At 39.8% G+C, this 12,239-nt stretch overlaps 1 protein-coding gene across 3 annotated transcripts in view; it reads right to left on the bottom strand.

The window, feature by feature from the left end:
• Window positions 1-488: 488 nt before the first annotated feature.
• The window catches only part of CPNE4 (copine 4), a 230,188-nt gene continuing 218,437 nt past the window's right edge, over window positions 489-12,239 (bottom strand). For all 3 annotated transcript variants that reach the window (XM_042043748.1, XM_042043746.1, XM_042043747.1), the window contains 3 exons: window positions 10,355-10,488; window positions 7,641-7,877; window positions 489-1,097 (listed from right to left, as the gene is read on the bottom strand). In XM_042043748.1, the coding sequence (XP_041899682.1) occupies window positions 966-1,097; window positions 7,641-7,877; window positions 10,355-10,488 (503 nt within the window). In that variant the 3' untranslated portion in view covers window positions 489-965. The remainder of the gene's footprint in view (window positions 1,098-7,640; window positions 7,878-10,354; window positions 10,489-12,239) is intronic.

Below are 12,239 nucleotides of genomic sequence, written 5' to 3'. Positions count from 1 at the left end.
GATCTGTGTGAGGATGAAGTTACAAATGACTGCTTGTCACAAAATCAGGCAGTGCAAAATTTCTTTTGGAAAATGTGCCACACACATACTGCATGTGAGATTAAAAAACACAAATGAAACAAAGTAAGAATTCCCAAACAGAAGAAATTATAAATTTGGATAGCCAAAATACATCCTGTTTGAAAGCCAGCCAGACTGTTGGGATTAAGTAGGCATGTTTTAAGACATGCAATCCTGATGGATCATGCTCTCCAAGCCAGATCTGTTTACAGCTATGGTCGGAACACTTTGTGACAGCTGGGTTTGTCAGGCTTTGGAAAAGTTACTACTCAGGCCACAGACTGAGTGGGCTTGTTTGGTGCCCATGCTATAATGTGCTAACATTAGAAATGCCCATGCTTCAGGTCAGGTATCTCTTGAAACACTTCATTACCCTTTCCTTGGAATATGGAAGTTGAAAGCAGGCAGCCTTTTGGCAGAGAGAGAAATAAAGACAACTGCAAAACTGTGTTGTTTTTATTTTAAACATGCAAAATACAGTTCATGCATCTGCCATTTTGAAAAATCTCTCAGTTCATAGCAGATTAAACCAAAGACATTTTGGCTATCGACTCTCAATAAATATTTCAAAATGCTTTACAGTGTAAATATAAGAAATTTAGCAAAATTTCAACAAACCTGTATAAAAACCAGATACAGATAACTTTTTATTTCAAGGCAACATGCTGTAATGTAAAGAGTTCACTTTTTTTTTTCTGGATTTTTTTTCTCATAAAAAGTTTTCAACAATACGACCGCTTAACAGATTTAAGCCCTTAGGCTACACATGCAAAAAAAAAAAAAAGGTTATTTTAGTTAAAAATCACCAAAACGTGCTATTTTTTTGTTTCATTTTTTTTTTAAATACAGTAGTTGTAGACAGTAGCATTTTTCTTTTTTAATTTTGTAAAAGAGTGCAGGCAGGTTCATGGAGCTAGTGTCCTGGAAGACTCGTACTCTGACACACATTTTGGTTTTATCCCTTTGCCATTGTAATAGTCCACGACTTGGTTTGGAACTTCAGCCAAAACGCTTTTTGCTAGAGCAGCTGGGGATGCCTGCAGGAAATGGTAGAAAACACAAGCGTTAACCTGGCTCTCTCCTACAAGTGCCATGGGTTTTAGAGGCATTGGTGCCATGAGATCAAGGGAGGAAGTATGGTACAGAAATGGAAGGCAAAAAAGACTCAAAGTGAATCATACTATTGCTGGAAACTCACTTTATGAGTCAGTTTAGGTATGAAGCTGTAGCTGCCTAAAAGTACACTAAAGCCAGAAGTGCTCTGTGTGACTTCAGGTCCATTTGGACTGTTTTAAGTTCAGGGTAACTAAACTTCCCTGCACTCTGGGAGAGCACCATATCACAATAAAAGGCTGCAAAGACTTCATTCATCAGTGTTCAGCAAGGAATCCTGCAGAGCTTCTAGCTGAACATGAAAGGACAACACTATAAAAGGGAGGCCTTCATCACCATTCTGCTCTTCAGAATCTGGCATGGTGTTTTAATGGCTGGGAAAGTTTTTAATTCAATAAAAAATACTTTGTTGTTATTGGAATTAAACCATAGTTACAAGAAAGCTTCAATCCTAGGCTTGGTGGAGGCTTTAAAGCTCTTCCTGCAATGTAAAAATGGCAGGTGTCAATCAGACTTAAGAACTGATGACCCTGAAAGGTAGAGATGGATATAGAGATGGATATAGAGATGGCCAGTGGCTTTCACCCCAGGCAGGGAGGTGCAGTGAGAAACCCTGCCCTCCATCAACCACACAGAGTTACTGCCTCACACCCTGACATTGCTTCATTTTAAGCAGAGGGGCCTGTGGACATTTTGTGGGCAACCAGTACCTGTGTGTGCTGCATGGATATTCCTCAGCCCCTGAATTCAGCAGTGACAAAACTGGACTCCTGTTCTCCCATGCACACTCTTGCCCCATGTTTTAGATTAGATTGTTTCGAATGTTTGGGGAGAGCTGGTTCCAAGTCCTCCGGAGCCAGCCTGCTTGGCCATGTTCCCTTTGAGCCCAAAATGCAGTAAAAATGCAAATACTTAAATGTCATTTTGAGAGGTTTAAACTGATGTGTTTATCTCCAGAGAACGCAGACTGCAGATGAGATGATGCATGGGAACTCAACTGGTGGCTGGATCACATTTCTTCTGCACACCAAGTACTTTTTCCCAAATTAATGAACACTTTCCTCCTTACTGTCTGTTGTGTTATCAGCCAGGTTTCAAAACTACCATGTCACAAAGCAGTTGTATTGACTGTTTTTTGACCTCTTCTGTTTCATGGGGTGGCATCCTTATCCTTACAGAGTTTAAAGATTTGGTTTAGATAGAATGTAAATGGTAAACTATTTGTAGGCACGCTAATCCAAGGGTGACGAAAACACCAGGCTATTAGAAATTCCAGTATCAAATGTTATAATACTGCAAATACAAAGATAATGCTAGCAAAATCAGACACAGAATTTTTTTTTCTTTTTCTTTTTTTTTTTTTTTTTTTTTTTGGTATTTCTGTATTTTGACTCACGTATGGGATTAGCAACAAATAAAATGAACTGCTGTTTCCCTACTGTGACATTTATACCAAACTACTTGTGCAGGCAAAAAAGCCTGGAACATTTCTGCGTGAACAAACTGGCAAAGCATAGAGCATACTTTGTGTGACAGTGCAGCAACTGTTCTAAGGTGTTACACAGTAACAGAACCCATTTATTTTAATCCTGAAAAGTGAAATGCATGGTTTTACAGAGTTGCCCTGTTCTTGCCTAAACTTGTTTTATAGAACCATGGAATGATTTGGGTTGGAAGGGACCTTAAAGTTCATCTAGTTCCAGCTAAAACAATCAGAAAATACCCCTTGGAATCATACAAATGGCTTATTTCTACAATGTTATTGAAAATTACTGTTTTTTAAATCTCCTTCCCAGTCTATCAAAGCTGTACATACCTTAGCCTGCCTCTGTGCTATCTTACCAAAAATACAACCCTACACAGAGGTAAAAACAGGAAGTGGGGGAAGAACCTTGGGCCAGCACTGCACACACGAGCCGTAGCAATCAGGAAACTTCACTCTGCTCTGTCTTTAAAAATGCTGGGCAGGAGCACTGGCCATCAGCTTCTCTGGATCCGTGTGATTGACATGTCAGAACACTGGGCCAACAGCACCCACTGCTGTGCATCATCCTCCCTCTGCCACTTCCCTCTTCTGACACCACATCCATTCCTCCTGAACGAAGGGTCAGCCTTTCAGAACAGGCTCTGTCAGGGCTCAGATGCACAGCTAAATCACTGCCACTTGAGGAGTCCTCAACTGAAAAGCCTTTCATTGAGGTTTAAGCTAAAATATTTACTGTGCCCACAGGCTCACAGACAATATGTGGCTCCACACAGGGTTGTCCTGGGGTAGCTGGCTTGACTCTGTGCATGGGCATGGGCAACTGTTGCTTTACTGAGTTTCATCATGCCAGTGATGTCTCTTGGTCCTGGGGCTCTTTCCAGCAGGGAACATCCCAAAACCAGGGTTGGGGTGGGTTTCCTCTCTGATGATTTGGACCACCTGTAACTTACATACTTTTTGTGGTGGTGAAGCACTCTCATTTCAGATGGTGCAAAGCAGCATTTGTTTAAGTGAGAATTACAGTCAGTAACTTTTAAGCTGAAACACAGACCCAGTTCATCAGTGTTGTGTAAGGATTACCTTTGCTGGGTCTTTACCACAGATGGGACATCAAATTAATGATTTACTGTATTATCTGTATTTACTGTATTATCATAATTAATGATTTTCTCCACTATTTAACTGCTTGAAGAGCATCCTAGCAATAAGCACCTCAAGATGAATAGTTCTCAATTAATAGCTAAAACACAACAATTAGATCACTCAGCAGCAGGAAAATGATCCCCTATGATTCCATAATTGGTGTGTACTACAAAAGACAGTACTACAAAAGCCATAGGGCTTCTCAGTGCTTAACCTTTAACTACAATGCACAGTGCAAAACATTGCTCCTTGCAGTGGTTATGAGCTGTGCTTTCCACACTCCTTTGTGATGTATGTGTTACTAAGTCAGAGCTGTTAACCTTTATGATTAAATACAATGCAGAATGGAATACAATCTATCCGTGGCATCAGATTTGTGCCCAGTAAATACATCATACATCCCCAAGGCAGAGAATTTAATCTCTTACAATATGACTGTGAATGGATTGAGGCAGGTGATTTTCTTCAACTACATTTCAGTGACAGAACATCACTGTTCTACAGTTCCAGGTGAAGGACACTCACATTACTGGGGTGGTGATGATTACAGAGAGAAAAAAAATCACTTAGGTTCAGGGAAAGTATGTTTCCTTTGTTTTCACCTTTAGTGAATGGCATATGTCACCCACTATACAATGGGAAATTTTTTTTAAGCACTAATGGTTACCTTGATTTTATCAAACCTCTACAACTACAGGATTTGCCAAGAGTCACTACAGTTGCTATTATTATTTTGATGGCTTCAAAGATATTCCTTAAAGAGAGAGAAAGAGCTTAGATGTTTTACTGAAGTACTTCTGATGCACTACATTGCGTAGGAGATTAAACCCCTATAACAGAGCCTGCTGTCTACACTGAGTCTTAAGCCAGTAAAATATTGAAGTGAGTATAAGATTTTAGGTATGTGAGTAACTAATTGAAATGTGTTGAATGCCTGCATGAGTGCTGTGCAGGCTCAAAACCTTCTCTGAAGTCAAACTTACAAAATAAAAGGGATTTGTTCTATAGATTATTTTTACAACTTCTTTCTCCCCGCCTTCCATTTTCTCAAAGCGGAGGGTTTTGCACAGATTATTTTTGATCTCTTTGTATAGATACGAGATTTTGAGTTCCAAGCTGACCTGAGCATAGAGGTAATGAAAAAAAAATATTGCTTGGGTTGACTACAAGGGAATTTTGGTTTACTCTTCCAGCAAAACGAAAAATAAATGCTCACACAACATTTTCACCTCTCCTGTCATTAATTGATATAATATGGATTTAGGAACAAACAAATACTGGATTTATCAGAAAAACCTATAAACCTTACACAATTTGATTTTTAATCTTTCTAAAAAGATCCTTCAACTTCTTTTTCTACTTAATAAATTAACACAAGGTACATTGACAAAAGGAATGGGATTTTTGCCTAAATATATATTTTGCTTAAAGCTGTCAAAAGTTATATGCTGATGTATGTAAATTCTTATGCTTGGTCAGAACTGATCTGACAAAAATCTCCCAAATGTGTAAAATCTGCATTTCCTCTGTGGGGAAAAATAAGTTTGAATCAAAACATCACACTCACTTCTCCCATGAAAAATTATTTCACTAGTTGATGTATGGTCTTTTGTTTGTGCTAAGTAAGCAAGGAAGATGTGAATGTCACTTTGTTGATAGAGAGAGATTATTTAGGATATGACAATAAAGAAATTAAACCAGAAGTGGCTATTTTTATGAGCACTCATCTGTTACACTGACATTTGTTGAAAAGCTGAAAGATCACAATAAACAGACTAAATATCAGGTTGCATAAGATATTTTGACTTTTCTGATAGAGCAAATACAAATCTATCTCTGTACCTATATTATCTTTGCTACTGAAAGAGGGAAAAAAATATCACTGTTTAACAAGAAATATACATTAAGATTGCTTTCCTCTCCCAGTACTGGGGAAGTTAATCTAAATCAGCTAAAAAGATATATGCTTGTCATTTGACCAATGCTGGCAATAACAATGCTACAGATACAGTCACAAGTTAACACCAGGGGCACAATATATTTAGAGCCCAGAACTGCAACTGTCAGCGTTAATCTATTAAATCCAGGATGATTTTAGCTTTATTATAAAATACAAAGTGAAACTAAAAATAACAAATGTAGCTGGCTCTGCCAGTTCCTTTGCAGAAACATGTTTTCACCTAGTTAAAAGTAGCTCTCCCACTAACCCATAAATAACTCAGCTCTGGACACTTTTCCAGTGACTACGGTGCAGGACTATGCACTTGTGATTATCTGCTGAAGGAACCACAAGTTATGAGGTGGTCGTGCTCATACTTTGTTTCAGCAGGTAGGTGGCTGTGTGCCACTGTCAGCACAGAAATGTGTGTATCTACAACTCTGTAGTCAATCTGCAGCTATTTGGCATGGTCTCACCAAACTAATAGCGTAAGGTGAGTTTTCCCTCCTGTCTGCATCCATTGTTTACATAAAGCTAGAAGAAAAAGAGGAACAAGTTTGTTTCTCTTGCTCCTCAGTAGAGTTTTTGAAAGTAAGAAGTGCGTCTAGATCTAAGACAAATATTGCAAAATTGGATTTTGAAATGAGAAAAAAGAACTACTCTTGCAAAGAGGAAAATGAAGGTATTTTGGAAGTAACGAACAGGAAAAAAAAGCTCTTGTGGTGACAAAAAGCCCAGAAAAACTAAAAGAGAAGCTAAACTAAAAAAGAAATGTAAGCGGTGTGAACCCATATGCAGATCAAAACTAGCCCAGAGCTGAGATTTTGGCTGTGACATATCCAAATCTAAGGATCTCTAGTGTATGGGAGCAGACTGAAAAGAGCAATCTCATGAGGAGAATGAGTCAGTTGCACTCTGAGGTAAAGAAATTTTAAAATCAAATACTGAGGATATCCTTCCTAGACAGAACAAAAAACCAGCCTGGAGAACCATGTAAATGTAACAGAAGTGAGAGGAAAGAAGGGAGAGAAAGATGTAAAAATGGAAGGAAAGGAATGTGATCAGCATTGCAGACGAACATAATGAATGCCTCCATATGGAGGAAAAGGGCTCCGAAAAACCCCTCTGTGTGTGGGAAAGCCCCTTCTGCTGGTGAACACTGTCCCTACCCTGCTGCTGAAAAGTCCCTGGAACAGATGATGCAATGTAAGGCAGGTGACTGAGAAAGTGCATGACCAAAGCTTTACTTTAGATTTGTCAATTTAATGCTGGTTCTGTTCCCTCCTTTACTACAAAGTGTCTTCTACATCACACTGGCTTCAGTCAGGAACAGCTGGCTGAGGGCAGAGGGAAGCTTTCAGTAATGCCACTTTCTTGGCTTTGTTCTTGTACAGAATTTGGGAAAGGGTTTGGAGGCAACCAGGATGCTGTGGGTGGATAACCTTGCATTTGAGAACTCAGGGAGCTAACTTCAATAAGGAAACAGCCTCCTAGGGAACACTGTGAGGACAAATTCACAGCCATTCATCTGCCTGTGGAAATGAAGGAAGGGAAAGCAGAGCACAGTAGTCCTAATAGAACAGATGCAAAAGAGAATGAAGAAGAGACACCATGAAAAATTTGACAGGGAGGGTAACCAAATTAAAGCAGGGAGAAAGTGGAAGCAAGGACTGGCACCACAAAAAGCACATGTATTCTGCCTCATCTCTTCCTTCCCCACCCTCACCAACTCACTAATGGAGCACATTGCATTCTGATTCCTTTTTTTCACTATTTCTGACACAATAATGCCATAGACTTACTCAACACCTCATGCATATGTAAAGTTAAGCCCAGCCCTGTGAATCATTCACTATACACATCCACACTTCTGTAGCAAGGATGGAAAAATCAGCTTACATGTTTGAAGTTCCTAAATGGCACAAACTGGACAATGTCTCGAAGCACAGGCTCGCCCTTGGGAGACCTCAGGATGCCATCGTCACCATCCAGCATCTGCATGTCACTAAAATCAGCGTTGCCCACCCCGACGATGATGACTGACATGGGGAGGTGAGAGGCGTGGACAATGGCCTCTCTGGTGTCAGCCATGTCTGTGATGACACCATCCGTCAGGATCAGCAAGATGAAATATTGCTGAAGTTGTTGGACAAGAAATGAAAAATTATGTCATTAGTTAATAGTCCAAAGCTGCTTAAACTTTTGCAGTATAAAAATGTTTCTGGTAACTCACTCATGGACCTTTTTAAAGAGAAAAGAGCCTTTATATTGACTATATAGAATTTTTCATCCCAAACTCCTCAGCAACTAATTTCTCCTCTTCTGGAATTTAGCTCTGGTTCAGGTAATTTCCAGGAGCTGGAGAGAGCCAAAGATCCCAGTGTAGAAAAGGGGGTGTCTAGCTGCTAGGGCTGGGAGAGTCAGATCTTGGGCTGGGAAGTCTGGAATAGTCCTGAGATCTTCACTAGCTCTATCTTCCATCTGCTGCGCAATCAGACAGTTTCCATTTACCTTTTTTCCCTTTGGGAACCAGTGGGAGGCAGGGAGGAATGGGCCACTGGAGCGTTACAGGCCTGTAGCAGATCTGTCAGGGGGTTATGACAGCTCTCCGCAGAGGAGCTTTGCTAACAGGCAAGAGGGGTGGGTGCAGGTGTCTGCAAACTGGGGGCTGACCCACTGCTGCCTGTGGGGGAAGCACCACACCATGGCAGGTCTGCTGCGCTCTGCAGAGTAATGGGGTTCCTGAGGAGAGCAAGGCAGGAATGTATCCATCTTCATGCTCTTCATACAGAGCCCCAAAGAGAGGTTTTCTCATTCTCCAGAGGACAGCAAGCAATTTGGTGAGCTTGTCATTTCTCTCCCAAGTCTCCAAAACCCACTGAACTGGGATCATCAGCTGTGACATATTTTCACTCGGTAAAGGTGAAGAGTGGCCCTTACTTGGATCCTTTATGAATTGTTAGGCAGCTGGAGTTGTTTAACACATGTGCATTAATAGGAAAAATGAACAAATCATAGAATTTGGTCACTCTGCATGAGCAATACCAACACATTAAATATCAATAATGTTTATGTATATACAGCTGTATAAACTCAAAGTGATCTGATCACACTGTCCTACTATGACTAAAACAAAACATGCAGGGAGAAAACTTCATCTTGAAGATTCATGCTATAAATTGTTTTTCAGACAGAAAGGGGGAAGCTTAGGTATAGAAGAATGAAGGAACTTATTCAGTATGGCATATTAGATCAGAAGCAGCACTGGGAACAGAGTGAGCCACCTCAGGATTAGGTGGGTATGGAAATTCAAACATAGCAATTCCGCATTTTAGGACTGAGACCCTAAATACTATCAAGGTTCTGGAAACAACAGTGGAATAACAATCATACAATCATAGAGTGGTTTGGATTGGAAGGGAGCTTAAAGATCATCTAGGCCCAACAGATGATGAGGCAGGGACACCTTCCACTAGACCAGGTTGCTCAGAGCTCCATCCAATCTGTCCTTGAACTTCCAGGGATGGGGTATCCTTAGCTTCTCCAGTCAACCTGTTTCAGTGCCTCACCACTCTCACAGTGAAGAATTTTTTTTTCTAATATCTAATCTAAAGTTGCCCTCTTTCAGTTTGAAGCCATTACCCTTTGTTCTGTCACTACATGCTCTTGTAAATATCAGTCAGAAGCCCAGACTCATGAACAGAAATATTTGGGAACTGTTGCCCTAATAGGACTTTAAAAAGGCCCAACACATGAAGAAAACTTAGAGAAAGCTCCAGGCCTGGTGATGAGACACATAGCAATGCACAGTTCTATTCTGTTCTATACATAGGCACTTTTCTTGCTGCAGTACACAATGTCTCTCTTACATCCTTCACTCCCACAGCACTTCTCTTGCAAAGGGTTCAGACCTACTCGCTCACATATTCCCTCCAATTCTCTTGTCCTCCCTTTCTCCCATTCTGTCTTCAAGGCAGGATCAAAATAAACCTAATGCATCTCAAAGATGTACATTTGAAATGTGATCTATGTGTAAGTCTTTTAGCCCAAGAAACCTGTCCTGGGATTTTTATCAGGTGCAGGCTAACAGACTTGTCTTCTGGTTTCTAAAAGGCACAGATTACTTCATCAGTAATAACAAGCTGAAAACTGTATCCTTACCGTTTTCAAATGAATGGTTGGAAAAAATCCCCTAGGTGAACAGAAAAATTTTAGTGCAACCTCTGCAGGAGACATGAAATTGGGTAGTCTGAGTAGGGAATCATTTGAACTCATCTCTTGGTACAGCCAAGACTTTTAGGGCTTTGATGCTCAATTTTTTAACCTTAGTAGTGCCATTTCTATCTCCACAGTGAAGAACTGGGTGTGCTACAGTAAAACAGCCCTAAAAGCAGGAAATAGGTCAGTGGGGGAAGAGTTTAAAGTTGTGGCAATAGAAGCTATAAAGCTTGGATACACTGTTCCAGCTGACACAGGTTTAACCTGCCTACTGTGAAGGCAGTTAATAAAAACTGTGAAGGCACAATCTGCATTAAAAGGTCTTGTTTTGATGGCCTATGAGAGATCCATCGTAAGACAAGAAAAAAAGGCAAACACAGCTTTTTTTCCCTTACCGAGGCCTCCTTGGTGTTGGTCTCCTCTGATGCAGATTTTGCCACTTTCTGGATGATGGGAGCAATGTTTGTCGGTCCGTACAGCTGCAGCTTGGGAAGGCAGCTCTGATAAGCTTCCACAACACCTTGTATTCCTGGCATGAAAAACCACACAAAAGACAAAAGTGGAGCATATTGCCAATATCAAGTTTGTTTTAAATGTAAATGAAAGGTGGCTTCTTAAAGAACAAAAAAAAAAAATTACATGATTAGCAAGGACTAGAAAATTCAGATAATTTCCAGGAAGCTGTCTGTAGGTGCCTTGAATCTAGTTTGTAATATGTAATTCATTACACCATGCTTCTCCTTCCCAGCAGCTTTTAATGTCTATTTTTCATGTATGAGCTTGCAATGCGATAGCTTCCATCTTCTTGGTTTAATATGTGATGACTTCCTGATCACCAGCTAAGATTCATGCTGAAAGGCTAGACACACATTAAGAAACACTTCAACACTTCTTTCCCCTCTTCAGAGAAATATTTTTGTTTATCATGGCAGTTGCCAACAAATTTGTCCTTTGTACTTATGTGCTAAAGCTGTTAAGGAATCCAAACATCTTTTCAAATACCTGACTCCCCTGTGCTAAGAAAATAATTTTTCAGGGTTAATTTGCATACTCGCTCACAGGTTGAATTTGACTATGACCAAAAGCTGTGAAATCTTGGAAGAAACAGCAGGATGCTTTGCAGCCTACAGAAAAATGAGCTTTAGCTGAGAAATTTTGATGGAGAGCTATTTTTGGCTTTTTCATTTCAAGATATATAGTCAGACCAGGGAGCAAAGACTTCTGCTGACACACTTGACAGATCACAGAATGGAAATAGGTATTTTCAGTCATTGAGAAGAAGGATTTCTTGAAGTGATGCACATTAGCCTCCCCATTCAGAAGTCCCAGTTTACCAGACCTAAAGGATTAGAGGTCTAATGTTGGAAAGAAAGCGATAGACTGAAAGCTTTACAAAGGATGCTGAAGAATGAAATTACTTCGGTAAGATCCTAAGCCAGTTTCAGTTTGCACTGAAGCTCGCTCACTCATGAGATTTTTTACTCAACCAAATTTACAGGATAGATAGGTGCAGAGTGGTTACTAACAAATTACAGGGAGTTGTAATTGTTTTACAATGACACATATATATTCCTATTAAAAAGTGGTGGAGAACAGTCTTCTCTCTTTAGAGACAGATACATATATATTTTCCCATTGCAGTGCCAACAGACAAAAGAACTTGCTCCAATTATAGCTGTGATTGGCTGAAATGTAAAGTAGTGTTACAAAATTTCCCTTGGTAATTCCAGTGACTAAATTGCATGTTGCAAAACTGACCTTTTGTTAGCTCCCAATTTTAAACTTGCTAAGGATTTCATTACATATACTTAATGATCTTGCAAGAAATTCTCATAAATCTTCCCTAAGATGATGACAAGATACACTGTACTTCTATTCTTACGCAGTAAAATTGTGTAAGATAAACCTTACTCCCTGCATTCCACAGAGATTTAGTGTTGTTAATGTCAAAAAGTTGCCCTCACCTTAGAAAGAGACATGTTCTATAGACACAATTTTTAAATTTGCTTTCCCAGATTAATACATTTTAGAAATATCTACTGTCCATCCAATCCCAACTGAACAGGGTATGTGAGTGGATTACTTTGTAGCTTGCTGTTCTTGTACTCCTGTCTTTTAAACAGAGTCAATGTGCATTTTTTTTCCCAATTCAACCTTTCCACTTTTATTTGGAATCCACTTTCAGCATCTCCAATGAAATACAGTGTATGGATAGATATATGGGTTTAAAACAGATGTGTAGAAACATTCATTCAGACTAGAGGTTGTTGCCTACTTTCT

Source organism: Corvus kubaryi, unplaced genomic scaffold (genome assembly GCF_017639235.1).
Source record: "Corvus kubaryi isolate FWS band 111438036 unplaced genomic scaffold, C.kubaryi_AGA036_p1.0 37398, whole genome shotgun sequence".
NCBI lineage: Eukaryota > Metazoa > Chordata > Aves > Passeriformes > Corvidae > Corvus > Corvus kubaryi.
This window is presented reverse-complemented; position numbering and strand designations above follow the sequence as displayed.